Source organism: Rhinolophus ferrumequinum, chromosome 9, assembly GCF_004115265.2.
Source record: "Rhinolophus ferrumequinum isolate MPI-CBG mRhiFer1 chromosome 9, mRhiFer1_v1.p, whole genome shotgun sequence".
NCBI classification, from domain to species: Eukaryota; Metazoa; Chordata; class Mammalia; order Chiroptera; family Rhinolophidae; genus Rhinolophus; species Rhinolophus ferrumequinum.
This window is the reverse complement of record NC_046292.1, coordinates 63659425-63677984: the sequence shown is the minus strand read 5'-3', so window position 1 is coordinate 63677984 and position 18560 is coordinate 63659425. Positions and strand designations below refer to the sequence as shown.

The window sequence follows — 18560 nt, the reverse complement described above, 5'->3', positions numbered from 1 at the left end:
ATTATTTTCAATCAATATTGTTGATTTCAATATTATTATCGTTTTCAATTATTTCAATATTATTTCAACAATACTGTGACCAATGACCGGCGACCGACTGCCTCAGCCGGGGGAGCGCAAGGCTCACAATACCAGCATGGGCCAGGGACCTGTGTCCTACACAACTAGACTGAGGAACAACGGCTTGAACCGGAGTGGGGGTGGGGGAGGGAGGCGGAAGAAAGGGGAAAAAAAGATATAAAAGGGCACTTCTCTGAGGATGTCAATCTAACAGAGCAGCCAAATGCATACACAAATAAGATATAGTGTAATAAATTTGTGTGTGTGTGTGTGTGTGTGTGTGTGTGAGAGAGAGAGAGAGAGAGAGCGCGCGTGCGCGCTTGGGTGGGTATACAACAGCAACTGCAGCGCCCTCCCAGGTGTGTTTATATGTTGCCTAAGGAAGTACAGCAGGGGAAGTAACCACTGGGCGGTCAGAACTAACATGTTCTGAGTGTTTTCGGTTTTGGGCACTCTCTACACATTCTCATAAAAACCCTGTTGGGTTGGTATCAACATCACTAACAAAATGGTGGGAGAACCAGGAAGATGAACTGATTTGCCCACGGTCATCAACCAGGATTTCAACTCAGGGTCTGCTTGATCTCAAGCCTACACTCTTTTTACTATACAGGGATGGGAAGAGGATTTCATGTCCAGGACAAATTCCAACTGATTGCTAGAGGCCACTTGGAGCATTGTGCTGTGAAGGATTTTAGGCCATATCGGGTTCAGAAGCAAGGAGTGTGGTGGATTAATGATGGTGGCCATGGGTGTAGGAGGGAAAGCGGTGACCGTTATGTCAGGACTTTGTAGTTCCCAAGCTACACCATGTTGTCACTCTTCCAGGCCCAACTCTCTCTAACTCAAGTCCTCCAGCTCCTACTACTTCTTGTTTCCTTCTTCTGAGCTTAGAATGGTGATTTGTGCCATCTGGGTGTCCAGAATTTTGTGTCCTGTTCAGGTCAGCATGCAGTGTTCCATGCTGTAACCCTTTAGAAAATTTTCAAACCCACCAAAGGTATCCCTTTTACATTGCCCCAGGACCCTACTCTGTGCTAATGGTAGCTTATGTGATAAAATATTACATGCCTACAGCTTAATATGTTAATGTTTCAAGTAAGGGGTAACGCAGGCCTCCCTAATTTAAAGGAGTGACTCCAGCAGGAAGAATTTCAGATCCTTTGGCAGGTTAGCTGGGATCTGTCAGTAAGATTATACCAGGCAAGTAGTTGCTACTCTGCCAATACACACAACTGACCTCACACCTTTTCTTAGATGCTACAGAGCCCTTCATGTAGTAGTTAGTGAGGTACTGAGGTGTTGTTGGTCCAAACCTACGATGCTTAAAGAAGAATCTGGAGGAGGAGATGGTGTTTTCTTACATATGCACTTTATGATCACCAGCTGTTGCCCAGAATTAAACACTAGAATTAAGTCTAGGCTGTGGTTTTAGCTGGTATGCCTCTGCTTTAAATTTTATCTCATAACCCCTTGGCACCAAGATTTTTAATTTTCCAGAGCTGGCCATAAATTTAAAGCAAGTGTTTCTAAAACCAGTTGTCAGAGTAAAAAGATCCAACAGTGGTAACAATAGTGTTAAATGAATCATTTGTGGAATGCTTAAGTGCTCCTCATCTATTTGAAATGTCTTAGTGTTTTCTTGTTTTCTGCAGTAAAAATAAGTCAGGTTTACTAAAGGTATAAATTTTCATTCCTTTCACATATGTGACAATCTATTTTCTGAATTATTGCACTTCTAAAACACTGTGGGTAAATGACTATGAATTTGAATGCAAACCACATCTGGAAGTGTTATTTTTAAATTATTTAGTGTGGTAAGAACATTTTCACTTGAATATTCTATTAATGTGTAACTTACTCATTATAATATTTCTAACAAAGAAAAGCCATTTACTTTTAAATTTTAGTTTTAAAATTCTTTTCAAATAGAAGACGGCTTCCCTGAGATGAGTTTCACAACCTGATTTTTATGTAGAGTTGCAATTTTCTATTTTAGTAAATCAGACAGCTCTGTGGCTTACTAGGTTAGCATTATTGCTTGTGCCCTGCCACTTTTTCCTGGACTAAAAACAAAGAATAACAGAGTGAACATATTTAAAATATATCTTCCTCTTTGATGAAATGAGTAGTCTGTGTGCCAAAGTGAAACTATTTTGTGGGAGTGATTGCTTTTGTTATGGATGCCTCATTTGTGTGCCACTCACATGACAAGATTTCTTTTTAATTGCATGTGTGAATTTTTGAACAGATGAAAATAAGACTAACTCGTTGGAATAGAAAAGTATGAGTCTTGAAGAACAGGCTTCATGCAACTTGAGGTCTCAATCTTTTACACATCCTGTCACTAAAATCCCAAGAATGCTGAATTATCTTACACACATTCCAGTGAGGGGCCCTTTTTCCAGATAGACTGGTATTCTTTCTTATTTCCTATAATGTGGGGCTGAGGTATTCACCAGAGTATTGTTTGAGATATTTTGAAAACTTCCAAATAAGGCGGGGAGGGTGACAGTTATATATTGACTAGGGACTTTTGAAAGACCTTTTATTTCACTTGTCACCATATTTTCATTTGTAATTGTAGCTTCCAAAGTGTTAGACATTCCTTAATTTGATGTTTCTGACTATCTTAAATTACAGTCATTTCATTAAATTACAGTCATATCATTTCACTACTTAATTGAATATTCTAGTATATGATTCACTATACTTTAAAAATTAACACTGAACCCATGATATTGGTTTTCGAGTATAGCACTAAAACTAGTTTATTTAATTATTAGAGGAAAGCTCATTTGTAGTCTATTTGGACTATTAGTGAGTCTCTTAAACAGATACTGAAAGAACATACAACATCATTAAAATAAAAAATAATTGCTTCTTATCAATGTAACTGAACTGTCACTAGGCACTAGGAGGAAATGAGAATTGTTACCCAAATGTAATCATGAAGACATTCATGTTTAGTAGCTGGCACATGGTAAATATTTATTAATGGAGGGACATATGGCTTCAGTACCCACCTATGGCCGATGTCTCCCAAGTCAGCATTAGCATTTGGAGCTCTCAGAGCTCTGACTCACATGTCTGGCTGCCTTCTTCATCTCTCTGCCTGGAGGAGCCACAGATCCACTGCCCAATGCCTAAAACAGAACCACTCTCTCCTCCTTCTAAACTGGTTCCTTGTCTGTCTCTCCCACTTGATTATCAGAACCACATGCTACCTAGTCACCCTGGATTCTTTCCTCTCCCTCATTTCCTGGATCCAGTTCTCATATCAAGTGTTACCATTTTCCCTCCTTACTGACTATCTAACCCCTCGATGTCTCTCCAGCTCCACCACCACTACTTTTTCCAATCCTTATAATTTCACCTAAGTTTTAGCCCATCTTCAGATGAGTCTCCCTGCTTAGACCAGTGACTCTCCCCAGGGAGCTGGTTAAAACTGGAGATGCCCAGGTCAGACCTTCATCAATTTCTCATTTGGTAGGTCTGGGTGGGGCCCAGAAATCGGAATTTTAAGCAGGCATCTAGGTGATTCTAATGCAGGTGGGAGCAAACTTCAAGCTTCACTTACCTCAACTCCATCATGAGCACCCAGACAAAACTTGCTCTAAATGGAAGACATCCATGTCCTGATTAAAAATCTTCAAAGAACTATCATTCTATAGCAGTAGTTTTCAAACTATGCCGAGTGGGATTCCCAGGGGTTCTCCAGAGGTGCCTCAATGTGTGTATGAGTACGAGGGGCAGTGGTTGTGGTACAATGATGAGAGTGAGTTCTGCTACCAAAGACTTTAGTCAATTCCCCCACCCCTCACCCCATTTCTTTCTTTAGTCAGAGCAGATCTGATTTTGAAGTTTAACAACAGATTTCCTTTGGGAAGTGTTCCTCTACTTCCTTTGAGAATGACTTGGAAAAAAAAACCACTGATATATAGAAGTGGATTTCAAACTTAAAAAACAAACAAACAAACTTGGGACCTCCATAAGAAATAGTGTACGTTCTATATCATGGCCCACTGCACACACATATTTTTGTATGTAACCAAAACAATATTTTCATGAAACATACCCTTACGATATCTGATGTTTTCTGATGCACTCTGATGTTTCCTGTTCTGTTTTATTTTTTAGAAAATTGCTGGTTGCAATTTTGCAAAAATTGCAAATTTGCAAAATTGATTCCATGACCTGTTAATGAGTTGCAAGTGAGTCCGAAAAACCTCTGATCTAGTCTTTCTCTGTGACATTCCTTTATGAACCTGGAACATGGAAATATTTTCTTAATCCTCCTACGGATGGCATATGACTCATACCATTCTAGGCACTTGGGAGAGAGGTTAATTCATTACTTACAATGGAACCCTGTGGGCATTCAGGCTTAATTCTCCTGATAAACTCCTGGTAGAAAAAGGCTTTTGGGTCTAACCTAAACAACAAATCCACACTCCTGAGTGTGCCCACAGGATCCTTCCAGATCTGACTCAGGTCTATCTCTGAGATGTCATCTTACTTCCTCAATCACCTATAAGGGTTAAGAACATCCCAAACTATCTGGAATTCCCCCAAATACATTCTATTTCTTACCTCCGCACAGTCATTCTTGACCTTCCACACTCAGCTCCATTGTGTGTCATTTCACTCGGAACCCTCCTTAACAGTAGTCAGAATCATCGCATCCACGTCCTGTGCCTGTCAGTGCCTGAGGGGCAGGACTGTACCCTGCTTGCATTAGCTGGTGCTGCAGCTAGTACAGTACCTGGTCCCATGTGGGTGCTTCATAAACTTCAATCAAGGTCAACTGACTCATCTCCTCTCCATACTTAGTTCTAAGGATACAGACAGGTATGAGGCACAGCTTAGGGAGCTTAGGGAGCTTAGCATATGAGAGATCTATGTATTTAAAACTACGGCCAATATAGCACAATGCTCAAAAGGTTGCATGAGGGAGTCAGGCCTGGGTTTAAATTATGACTCTTCTATTTTTTGGCTTCTGGGCCTAAGACAAACTCTTGTGCCACTCTAAACTTCAAATCTGTCGTAGGTAAGACTGGAATAACAAGAGTGGCAACCTCATAGGCCTGCGAGTTTTAAATGATGGATACATATAAAGCCCTGAGCACACTGCCTAGCCCAGAGCTCTTGGGAAATATTAGAGTAAAATCAAGCAGGTAATGTGCCCCATGCCACGTGGATATTGTAGGTGGAAAGTGCTGCAGGAGTTGAGAGGACGGACTGGTCACTGTACGTTGGGCATATGGGAGAGGTCCGGTGGAGTAGGTGGAACCAGAGCTAAGCTTAGAAAGAAAAGTAGATCTTCGATTAGGAATTCGAGGCAGTGAGAACCAGAGAAACAACACAGGCCAGAGGAAGACTGTGGGTGCCTTGTCCATAGATGAGTTTCACTGCTAGTGTTTGTGCATTTATTTATGCGTATCACGTGCTCAAACATTTGTCCAAATGAGAGCTGAAGGTATTGATCTCTAGTGATGCTTGTTTTCTTATTTTAAAGAATTTTGCCTCCTCTCTCTTTTTCATGACTCTTTGCTAAGTCTGTCCAGAGTCTACAGTTTTGCTGATAGGGTTAGCCTGATGAAACCATTTTGGGTCAGCTTAGAGAAATGGTTTACAAAACTGGCTGCATATCATCATCACGGAGGGAACTTTCTAGTCCTACAAATTTCCATGTCCCACCCCACAGATTCTGACTATTGGGTCTGATGTGGGACGAGGGGATCTGCATTTTTTAAACAAGTCTGGGAAACAAACAAGTCAAATGTGTTTGAATTTTATGGGGAGTTGAAACGTAGTTTTATAGAATTTAGCCATTTTTTACTTGGGAAAGAGTTCAGAAGCCACTTAACACTACCTCTCATTTAGGAAAAGTCCTTTCCACATCTCCGGAAGATCCAGGCAAAGGAAATACCCTGCTCAAGGGAGGCTCTCTACCTGCCGAACAATCAATTCCTCTTCTAAAAAGCTTCATTTCCTTAAAGAAAAAAAAACTCTTACATCCATATTCTGCCTCTTTGTTCTTTTCCATTTGTTTCAGTTGGCCTTCTGGAATGGCCCAGGATAAGCCTGTGCCTCTTTCTATGTGATGGCCTTTCAGGTTTTGGAGACAGTTAACAACACATCATGTCTTTCCTTAGCCTCTTCTTCTCTAAGAGAAACATACCTGATTTCTTCCATTGGTACCCAGATAGACACCTCAGATCTACTCCTATCTGTTAATTTCTGATTAAAAAAAAAAAAAAATGTGATTTGGGGTTGGCCTGAGCTCTTTTTGAAAACTCTGCTTGTTCCCAGCTGTCATGGTCTAAGCATTGAGTCTAAATACTAGAAAAACACTAGTATTAATTTTTTTCTTCCAAAATTATTGGAAATTGGTAGGGGACTGACTGATATACATTTCCCAGGATCCATCATCTGCTGTTCTTTTAAGAAATAGGCCAGTTGCCCATTTGTATGTTTCTGACATTGCACACATTCTCCAAGAATTCTCCAAGATTACAGTTTCCCAAGGCCATACCATTCCTGACATATTTTTCTTTTAAATTTTTTGGGGAGGCCTCATATGTAGCTGCTGACATACAGTGAAATCCCCAAAAGAATGAACTGTTAGCTAAACTGTGCAGCTACTCCAAGGTGTGTTTGGAGGGCAGCTTTGTTGCCAGGTGGAGGAGTCGTGGATCTGCGTGTGGTGTTTCCCAGGGTTACTGCCCAACTGTAATCATCATCTCAGACAACACCGCTGAAGCACCCTTTCTTTACTTCAGCAGTTACTGTGTTTGGGCTGTTCTGTTAAAGAAGACTTGCCTTTTGTTATTCTTGGAAACAGTAGAAAGGAAAGGTCAGCAAATTTGTGTTTCTCTTCTTACTCCCATAACCAGCACATATTTTTGTTGGAATTCTTTCTCCCTTTCTTCCTCCTCTCCCTTCCTTCCTTCCTTTTTCCCTTCCTTCCTTCCTTTCTTCCTTCCTTCCTTCCCTCCCTCCTTCCCTCCCTCCTTCCTTCCTTCCTTCCCCAGAAAATCTTTCTGTTAGCAAACCAAAGAATGACTTAATTGTGACATATGCAGCTTCACAGTCAGATGTGACATACTATGATTGGGATTTTAAGCCCGTCCTCCCACCTCCCACCTCTTCCATCACTTACTTCGTAATAAGATCCTTTATGGCCCTCTGCTGAGAAGCCTAGCATGTGGACAGAAGCATAGGCTTTGATGCCAGGTTTCTGGGTTCAAAGCCTGGCTCTTACACTTATCAGCTGTGTGGCTTTTAGCACATTACCTAACTTCTCTGTGCTTCAGTTTCCTCAGGTTTAAAATGAGGGTAGTATTAGTACCTATTTCCAAGGGTCGCCATGAAGATTAAATGGGTAATTCATATAAAATGCTTAAAACAGTGCCTGGCATGTAATCTTGCTCAATGAAAAGTTTGTCAGGTGTTCATTGAGTGAATTATGTAATTCGATACAAAGGGAAAATATATGAATCACCACCACATATGACAAACAGAACATCAATTTGAAAATTTAGAGTGTTTCAGTCCCCTTACTAATCCAAACCAGAGGAGTTTCATCCAGGGGGGAAAATAGTTTTCATGGTTTAAAAACAAAAAATCCCATTTAGAAAAAACAATTTTTAGGAAAACGTATTGTCAACTTGCTCTTATCTTTTTTTTTTTTTTGATGTGTATACTGTGCGTCCCCAAAAATAAGACCTAGCCAGACAATCAGCTCTGATTCATCTTTTGGAACAAAAATTAATATAAGACCTGGTATTATATTATATTTTATTATATTATATTATATAAGACCAGTCTTATACTATAGTAAAATAAGACTGGGTCTTATATTAATTTTTGCTCCAAAAGACGCATTAGAGCTGATTGTCCGGCCAGGTCTTATTTTCGGGGAAATAGGGTATTGTGTGTATGTGTGAAATACATAAAAAAAGTATATAAGATATATGTACAGATTAAAGAATAACATTTAAATAACACTTTTTAAAAAAATACCTATGTACTTGCCACCCAATGTAACAGAACACTACCAGTGTCTTTAAAACCTCCTGCATGCCCCATCCCAGTGGCCCTCTCACCTACAAAAATAACCATATCATAAATTTTGTGTTAATCACCTTGCTTTTCTTCATGGTTTTACCACTTTTGGATGCAATGTTAGACATCACATTGCTTGGATTCACCTGCTTTTTAAAAACTATACCACAATTAACGCTGAGTTTGGTTATCAGGATATTTGGACTCATTTCCAGCATCTTATTTTGCTATTTGTTTGTCCCACTTTTGTATGTTTCACTCCTCCCTCCTTTCTTTTGATTTGAGAACTTTTTGTCTTTTCTTTATAGTTCCATTCTTCCCTTCCCATTGGTTTGAATTTGCATACTCTGTTAAATTTTGGTGTATGTATTTACCAATATATAAAGTTAATCAATATTTTTCTCTCCTTCTCATTAACACAAGGACCTTGATCAGAATTTCTTTGGAATTATGGAATTTCACACCGAAAAAAATCTTCACATCAAAGTTGGTAGCTATGGCTTTTGATGTCTGGTTCATTTAGTTCTTCCCTCTTGACAACATAGTAACCCTCTCTTGGGAGTAGCAGACAGAACAAAAGTGTTACTGTCATGGGAAATACAAACCATTGAGAGCTGGATGGGGCCTTAAAGATGATCTAAACTAGTGTTTTTCAAACTTTTTGACTTAGCCCAACAGTGAAAAATAATGTTTTATTTCATAACCAATACACACATAAATATGGCATGTAAAAATGAAACAGAAGTTTTATGAAATAGTGTTTCCCTTAGTCTATGTAGGACAGTCTGAGCCTTTCCATTCCATTCTTTTATCAAAGGGGCGGCAGGGGGTGGGGAGTGAGGGGACCTGGGGTCTAAACCCATTAAATTGATTGTTCATCCACTAAAGGGTCCAGACCCACAATTTCAAAACCCTAGAGCTAGCCTAAAGTCCCCAGTTGACAGCTTAGGAAGCTGAAGCCCAGGGGAATGACATGGGTCTCCCACAGTTGTACAGTAAGTTAAGACTTAAGATGCAAATCTCTGCATTCTTGTCTCCAAGTTCACTTCTTCATTCACATAGGTCAGCCAGACCAAAAATAATACAGGGTAGAGAAAAACAGGTGCCACGGGTGAGCTGTAATTATGAAATGGGAAGTTAAATTCTCCTGATACCTCCCCGACGTCTGGTTTTGGCAGATGTCTTTGACAAAGCATCTCAACATAACCAAATCAGTGTGGGACACCACTTTCCATTACCTGTGCCTTTCACAACCAGCCCTCACAGTCCTGATTATTATCCTCGTTTTAGAAATGAGGGAAGGAAGGCTCAGAGATTTGCCTCCTTCATGTAGCTCATAAGGTGAGGAGCTGGGCATACCTGTCTAACCCCAAAGCTTATGGCGTTTCATAGCTTCACACTGCCTCTGTATAATTCTTGACTTGACTTGCTTATTACTATACCTCACAGAAAGAAGATAAAACAACAAGAGGACTACTGTTCTGGACTAATTCTTACCAGTAAGAGTAACTACCATGTTTCCCCGAAAATAAGACTGGGTCTTATACCGTATTTCCCCAAAAATAAGACCAGGTCTGATATTAATTTTTGCTCCAAAAGACACATTAGGGCATATTTTCAGGGGATGTCTTATTTTTCATGTACAACAATCTACATTTATTCAAATACTGCCATGTTATCTTCTTCTGGAACATCGTTATAACGTACGATCTTAACTGGGGCTTATTTTCAGGGTAGGTCTTATTTGGGGGGAAACATGGCACTGGTGATGTGGTTTGCAGAGTAGCGTGTTTATTCCGTCTCCTGAATTAGCACGTTAGGTCCAGGGGTGCATGGTCTTCATTCACTGTCTAGTACAGCTCCTGGCACATTGTAAGCTCACAGGGCATATGTATTGAATGGATAAACAAAGGTGTTTAGAAATGAGAAGGACTTTGGAAGAAAGCAACCACATCACGGTATGGAGGCAGGTCATACTACAACCCAAAGCACAGCCTATAGTGAAAGATGGCCTAGGTTCCAAATTAGATGTCCCTCACAAGCTATTTGATCGTGAGCAAGTTACTTCACTTCTCCTGTGCCTCAGTTTCCTGGGGATGGTGACGATGCCTACCTCCTTGTGTGGTCCCATGAGTTACTAAAGGGAAGCATTTCATCGGTACCTGGCTCGTAGTAAGTTTTGTATAATCACTGTTAGCTGAGGTTATGACGACTAAGTGGGGGGATTTTGAACCGATGTCTCATATTTTAGGAAGAACATGTCAAAGTTTAGAGGTAAGGTAAGTATGATCAGATGGCTAGAGACTCAGACTACCTTTCATGTGCAGTTGGTGCTAAAATTGTGCTAAATAAATGGGCTAAAAAGCACTTCTCTATCTCATTATGAAAGAGATTTATTTATGACCAAAAAATCTCAATCGAGAGCAGATTCTTAAGCATGTGGCCTGTGCCAAATGTGTCAAAAAGAACCTAGTGCTTACTAAGCACCAACATGGATTTAGAAAGACTAAAGTGTTTGAGCAGGTGACTTAGTTAAAAGACATGGAGAATGCCATAGATGAAATGTGTCTTATATTCAGGAAAACATTTAGAAAATCTGATGAGAGTGTATGGGTAATGTGTGAGGCCTCCCCACAAATGCCTCTGGGCCTCATTTTTCTCATCTGCAAAATGTGGACAGTGACCCCAGCAGCCTCCTACTGTGGTTCATAGAACTAACAGGGATGAGGTATGTGTAGTGCTTAGTAAGCAGGCGGTAAATGTAAACCCCTAATTACGAGACCCGATAAGAAGGTGAAATAGAATGTGGCTAATAGTCAAAGGGTTCTTAGCTGTTTGCCTCTAACATACCCAGGTCTCAAAATGCTCAGGTGAAAGGTGGAAGTTTGCTTTGCAGTTGTCAAAACAAATTCTAAAGGTCTCTTGATGCCGCTGACTGAGTTCTGGGCCAGAAGAAACCTAAATGAGCAGCCTGAGGTCTGAGCACCTGTTGCTTGCTTTTCTCTCCCTCCAGGGGCCTTCGTCGTGTGCTGGACCCCGGGCCTGGTGGTTCTGCTGCTCGACGGCCTGAATTGCACGCAGTGTAGCCTGCAGCACGTGAAAAGGTGGTTCCTGCTTCTGGCACTGCTCAACTCCCTCATGAACCCTGTCATCTACTCTTACAAGGATGAGGACATGTACAGCACCATGAAGAAGATGATATGCTGCTTCTCTCCGGAGAAGAACCCAGACAGGCGCCCTTCCCGCATCCTCTCCACAGTCCTCAGCAGGAGCGAAACGGGCAGCCAGTACATGGAAGATAGTATCAGCCAAAGCACCGTCGGCCAAAAGAGCAGTTCCTAAGCCATGGATGCCCTCTGCCCACCCCAGCCTCCACTGGGAAAACAGCTGTAGAGAATGATTACTTGTCTCTAATAAAGCCCTCACACAGTGTTATTTGAGGTCTAAATTAATCATTGCTAGATTAAATAAAAAAGAATTGTTTTACATAGTTGAAAAGCATGGGCCGTAAAGAGAGGACACAATGCATGTAGAGAAAATGCACAGAAAGAGGGAAGAAAGCACAGTGGATTCCTTCCTGCTTGCTGTCCTGTGAACGCTTGGAGCACCGCCCGCCTGGCCATGCATTCAGGGCTCTGCCGCCGTCTTGTAGCCATTCTCTCTGTGTTTTAAAAGATATTGGTAAAGGGCTAAGGCCAAAATAAATAATAATGTTACTTGAAATAAATAATAATGTTACTTTGAGTAGCTGCTTGGAAAGCCTATGTAGTTCTTTCTGCATGCAATGAAAATTGTTTAAAATGTTTCAGCAATGATATTTTTTTTCCTCAAAGAAACCATGGCCAGTAGTTCGGTGTTCAGTAGGAATATCAGAATAACAAATCAGTAAGGGCTCCAGATAAAACTTGATTTTTAACTGAAAGACCATTTGAGGAAAAATATTTAAAGTAAGAACAAAAAAGGTAAATGTTAAAAATCTTCTCTTAAAGCAAAAAAAAAAAAAGAAAAAAGTCTAATGTGGTCCTCTAAGCATGCATGTGTGTATAAACGCGCCTGTATATTTTTATACATTTCAAATTTGTGTTTAAATACATCAAGGATAGTGACAGTGAAGTAAATTCACTGGCCACCTAGACTTTCCATTCTAGGATTATAGCTGTAGAAATGACCTGTTGTGCTCTAAAAAAGAGAAAGAGGTGATTCATTTGAAAACAGACCTACAGCGGAGTAAAAGGTATAGTGACAAGCAGCCTGAATTCTTTCCATATAAGATCAAATACGACCTCGACTCGAGTCCTTATTTTCAGTTACCTCCATACCACTGGTGGCTTGTCAGAGTTAGTACGTGGAATAATTTTCACGTCTCATATTTTGCCCACAGTTATTGACATGCTTCTGGTACTTGTCTTACTTGTGGACTGAATTTTGATGTGGGTCCTATTTAAAATATTTCTCCTTCAAAGACCTAAGTAGGCAACCTGAAAGGCAAGTCAGTAAGAAAAAAAATGTTTCATATACATAGGCGACTGACCAAAGTTTTCTATGTAAAGCATTTAGAGTATATTCTGATTTTAAAGTAAGAATAACTTCAAGGCAGATATTATAGTATTTATGTAGTTTGCAAAAGAAGTTTACATTTTGTTTTGCTATTGTAATATAACATTTATGTGCAAGAACTACTTATAATAAGAGGATTTGTAAAGTCATGCTTTTAGATATAATGGCCTAAAATAGAGAGTATTATGATTTGAAGGTGTAGATTTCACAAACTCTGTGTAGTAAGTGGGTCTATTTGAAGCTTATATCAAAGCTACCTATAAAATAAAATTTTGAAAACAATCTCTTCTCTCTTGTTGAAGTGCATTACTGCTTTGTGTATTTTCTAAGTAAAAATATAGTTTGTATTAAGTATAGCACACATTTTTATTGCAAAAGAAAAATCACGTTTGCCACGAAGTATGTACTCTCTCTGTTTTATGTAAGCATCTTGAAGCTACAGCTGGCCAAAGGGTGCGGCGTTGAAATTGAATTCTCATCCCTGAATAGCTACTAAGGGGTCTTTGAAGGTTTTGTTTTGAGGAAAGGACTGTTTTTAGTACCCGGCAGTAGAGTGTCATGTTCAGAATGGTGTCTGGAGGGGATCCAAGCACGTGAACGTTTGTGGTGGAAATATATAAAGCTTTTGTTTTTATGCACACACATATCTCAGCATTGGTGCAAGAGTAGAGAAGTCACGTATATTTGGAAATGACAAGGGGCAGCAGCAGCCGCAAGCCTCACCGAGAACATGGCTAACCCCTCTCTCAGTTGGAAAAAAAATGAAGAAAAAAGGTTTCTCCTCGAATTCTAGGACCCCAAGCTTATCTACAAGTCACTGAGATGCTGGTTCTAAAAATTTGATCTGGACCTTTCCAGACCAGTCCTTGTCTCAAAATACAGGCTTCTCCGTGACCAAACAGGATTTGATTTTCTTCGATTTTCAGCACCATCCAAGGTGTTCTGATAAGTCTGTGTTGGTGGGAGAATTTAGTCCTTCATGAAAACTGCCTGCTTGGAAAGAAAGATGTTGTTGGAAATAAATTGTTGAAATTTCTTGGTGAAATTCTTTTAAAAGTGGGTGGTCGGCCTGGGGCCATAATATGATCTTTAGAAGCCCAAGCACTGAAACGATTATGGCACCACCTGCCCCCACTTTGTGTAATTCCAAATTAGAGCAATACTAAACCATAGAATAAATGTAAACCTCCATCAAAACTCTAATTTCCCTCACAATCCACACTTGGATACTTTTTATAAATACTGAAAATCAAAATTTAGAAATTTCAATGTCCCTGCTTCATTGGTACCCGGAGCATGGGCATAATCCACAGTTGGATGGATATCCAGGATTGGATAAAGTCAGCTGCATCAGCCTCAAGTGGGGGGGGAAGGGGGTTAGGAGGTGCAGCTCTGTTGATGGCCCCCACCACATAGACTACAGGGCATGCCCCGCCCCATGTTTGTAGGCTAATTTCCTCAGGAGGGTAAAAGGATTTTGCGCTTATTAGATCCTCTAATCATTCAGGGAGGGGGCAATAAGCATGCTTGGCCCTCTTTTTTAATTGACTGAGTAAACATAAAGTAAACCTTATTGTAGACGCCCCTGAAGGTGACTTAGCAACAAACCTAAGCCCTGTTAGTGCCTGGAGTAAAAATAACCAAAGCGTTATTCTACACAATGACACCTCTCACTGTGTACTGAAAAGAATTAAAAACACGCAAAACCAGATCTGACTTCTGGGATGCTTACCAGAGAATTATATCCCCTTGGTGGACCACTAAACAGGATATTAAATTGTAAACCCTTAGGGCCCCTTCCACTTTTACATTGTCTTTCAGGCATACAAGTTGGTGTTAGAATCACTTAAAGACACGATGCATTGTCAAAGGGAAAATGCGTTTTGTGTGAGGGTTGCTCTCCTGAACACATGACATAATTTAAAATACTTATAATTTAAGACTAGTTTTCACAGAGGAATCATGTTAGGATGGGAGATGCTGTTGTTATGGGTTTTTTGGGGGGTGGGGGGGTGGCTAAGGCTATATTTTATCTTTGCAGCATCCTCTCCAGTGCTTTCTAGAGTGTTTTCTCTCCTAAATTAGCTGATGGTAAACTGTTAATGGTAGTGGTTAGGGGTGCCGAGTGCTTTATCATATGTAACTGCAGAGCTGAGGGCTTACAGTACAAACAATAGCACATCGGTCACTAAGGTCAATGTGGAGGTTCGGCGCGTATCAGTAAGTGTGTAGGTCACATCACACTATGTAATGCGGCAGCTCCGTGTGCTAGTCCGTGAACCGGTTTGAAATTCACTGGGTCAGCCAGTTTTGGAATTTGCAGTTCTTGCCAGCTTTTAAGAGAGTTGCAATTTTACGCAGCAAAACTTTATAAATGTGTTCTATGTCAGCAACTTCAAGTTTGCATAACTTAAATTTCCATAATCGGCATCTGTATTGTATTTGTTATTGAGATTAGTGCCTGCACATTCTATATTAATCATAAAGTTATATTGAAGAAAACGGGGCTGCTGTCATAAGCCCATGTTACACCCTTGTGCATATTAGAAAACAATATCCCTTCCTCAAGACACTTTATTTACATCTATTGGGAAATCACCGAATACACTAATTTTGTTAAAACTTGACTGCTGCATTTCAGAAAACTGTACTAATACATATGCATGGCCTCTCAGTATGACTGGCCCACGTAGAGGCGCTCAGTTCACCACTCACACAAATGCATATGACAACCCTCTTAAAGATAGCACAAGTCTGAAAGTCAGAAAACTTAGGTTCTGGTTCTTGTTCTGCCCTGAACTGCCTATGAAACTCTAGATATGATTGCTGACTTTATTAATGAGGGTCTCACATTAAATGATCTGTAAGGACCATTCCAGCTCCAAAATTCTGTGATTCTATACATCACCTCCCAGATGTGGATCCTAAAAAGAACCCTAAGTCTTTAAATTCTTTGAATTTCACTTCTTGCATAGGGGTTCCAAGGAGAAGGAGCTCAGTTTTCATTGACTGCAGTGGTTCTCAAGCCTTAGTGCATAAGAATCACTGTGGGGACAGAGTCCCAGAGAGCAGTTTCCAGGCTCTTGGCCTCACGTGGAAAGGTGCTGGTTCAGGTAGTAGATGGCCATCAGCTGTGACTAGTTGGCCATCAGCTGTTACCGGTTAGCCATTAGCCACTGATACAACTGCCGCGGCGAAGCTAGCAAGCGCGGATTGTAGAGTGTGGAGTGTGGATTGCAGAGAGGCGGATTGCAGTTAGCAAGTGAGGTTGGTTGGCAGAGAAGAGAACGGCGGGTTGCCGGTCCTGTGGCTCCTGCTTCCTGTGTCTCCAACCCAGCCGCCAGCGAGACTATACTGGTATGACTCCCCTATCGATGGGTCCGTGGGTGTTCCTTTTTTGGCCTCACCATGTCCTGCATTCTTATGTGGGGAGCGGGACCAGAGACCCCACATGACACCCTGCATGACAGTCACCTAGCAAGACCATCTAAAATCTATGAGATTAAGGCAGGTGGGAAAAGTATAATCGTAAACCCATCATCACCACGGGGTGGGTGGAATGAGGGGAAAGATTTCTGGAACAAAATGAAACTGCTAATCAAAATGGAGAACCTAAGAGGCTTGAAGATCTGCTTATGCTTGCTAAAATGAACTTAAATTCAAAATGTGTAAGCTGCTGTTCACACCATCAAGGCAAATAGAAAACCACACATTTATTGTTACATTTAATTTAATCAACATGTTTGAACATGTCCTAGATGCTAGGGAACAAACAAAAAGTCCCTGCCCTTAAAAGATTAGCAAAATCATAAATCAAACATATATACAAATAATTGACAGGAAATAAAGTGAAAAGGAGCTGAAAATACTAAGAATAAACGTGTGGATATAGCCATCCTCAAGGTACCTCGGAACATTGGTGATATTGGTGGTGCGTTTTTTAGATCTGGTCTCTGTAGTATGTAGAATTTCCAAGACCCCGGGGAAAGAAAAGAAGTCACATAAATGTGTTACCTTTTGGGTTAGAATCAGCTTACAATTTATGGGTCGGGGATCTGCTACTGATAATCTAAATTAGAATTGTGTTTTTCTCAGGTGAATGCCTGACCACAGGTTTATATAAATGAGGAGATGGGACATATCAGTCTGTCTTCAGTTAGAAAAACAGAAATCAAGTACTTGAAGCAGGAAGGTATTTAAAACCAGCAATTAGGTGCTTATAACACAGTTGAAAAGGCTAGAAGCACCAAAGTAAGGGAAGCTCAGAGCTCTCATATTTGCAGCTAACTTTCAGGGAATTATTGCCACACAGGTCAAGAATTTCTGGAAACTGCCGCCCGAAGCAGGTGAGTTGTGGAGGGACACCCATAGGCCACTGTAAAATAAATCTCCAATCTGCTGCTATGGGAAGAATATGTATGGCTTCCACTTCCCTTCTGCCTTCTGCATCTCTCTCTCTCTCATAATTGACTGCCATTGGCAAAATCTATACGGGGATATTTGTTGGCTTTGTATTCTAGAAAATATGGTGCCCAGCCTTCCAAATTTTTAGATTCAGGAGAGAGCATAGAAATATAGCTGACTGCCAACAGATAGTCCAGCATATGGAGATAGAAGAAAAGAAGGTGAGGGGTCTTCTTGACTTCTGAGACTTTTCCCTCCCTAAGATGATATAGGTCCTCGTCATCTGTGTGTCTATGTGTGTCTTTTATCAGTTGTGTGTGTGTATGTGTGTGTGTGTGTGTCTTTTATTTATTTATTTATTTTGAGAGCAGATCATATAACTACTTCTAGAATAAGGGGTGAAAAAAATAAAGTGTTGGGTCATATAACTTACAGATGCCACATGATACACAGATCTTCTGAAGGCTGAATGGGAATAAGACAAAAAAACATAAGTGTATAGGTTGCTTATTATAGGCTATTCATTATTCAAACCTGTGATATTAAGTTTAAGATTAGGACATGATAAATAAAATATTTGTGCTCACAGTTGATATACAACCATGGTAAATAAAGCTCTACTTAATCTTTCCTTTAGATCCAGACGGCGAGTAGAAGAGGATCTTGAAACAATAATGAGTGAGACAAGGTAGGTGTCAAATTCAGATGTGTGAAGTTATTTAAAAGCAAGAATTGACTGTTTCATGGTCTGGAAAGATGCAGTGGATCAACCTTTTTGTATTCTCTATTCAGAAAGTTTCCTAATAACTGTACATAACTTCTGACTTCAAAGAGCCAATGGTCACTAATAATACGTTAGCCATTTTAGAGATTAAGAATGTTTATGCTCTTTGAACAGTTCAACTTCTAAGAATATAAGATAAAGAAATCATTGTAAATTAGGAAAAGGCTTTGCACACAAAGGTGGTCAAACAACATGATTTCTAACACTAAGAACTTCTAATCAATGTAAATATTCAAACACATGATAAATGTAAAGCATTGTTGTCAAGCACATGACTCTGCAATCAAAATGCCTAGACTTATATCTCAGCTCCTTCACTTACCAGCCATGTGATTTTGGGCCAGTTCCTCTGTGCCTTAGTTTTGCTCCTATAAAACGGGGTTAGACATCTACCTATCTTGTAGGGTTGTTGTATGTCAAGCACTTAGAACAGTGCTGGGCTCTGTGTATGTGTAGTTATTGGCAGAATGCTATTTAGCAATTTAAAATTATTGTTATGGATAAGCTAATCATATTGAAAAATGTGTAGGATGTAGAAATCGATTTGCTAGTGGTTTGGACATGGTAGCAAGAGAGGTGTCTTAAGGTGACTTCCAGGGTTTTGGACCGAACTACTGCAAAAGTGACATTTCTTTTTACTGAGCTAGAGAAGGCAGTAGGAATAGCAGATGTGGGGGTGGGTGGG

At 40.2% G+C, this 18560-nt stretch overlaps 1 protein-coding gene across 3 annotated transcripts in view; it reads left to right on the top strand.

The window, feature by feature from the left end:
• LPAR3 (lysophosphatidic acid receptor 3) overlaps positions 1–12894 on the top strand; it is a 72912-nt gene extending 60018 nt beyond the window's left edge. For 2 of the 3 annotated variants that reach the window (XM_033113275.1, XM_033113277.1), the window contains one exon: positions 11144–12894. In XM_033113275.1, the coding sequence (XP_032969166.1) occupies positions 11144–11472 (329 nt within the window). In that variant the 3' untranslated portion in view covers positions 11473–12894. The remainder of the gene's footprint in view (positions 1–11143) is intronic. The other variant, XM_033113276.1, reaches the window with a different exon arrangement.
• The last annotated feature ends 5666 nt before the right edge of the window (positions 12895–18560 follow it).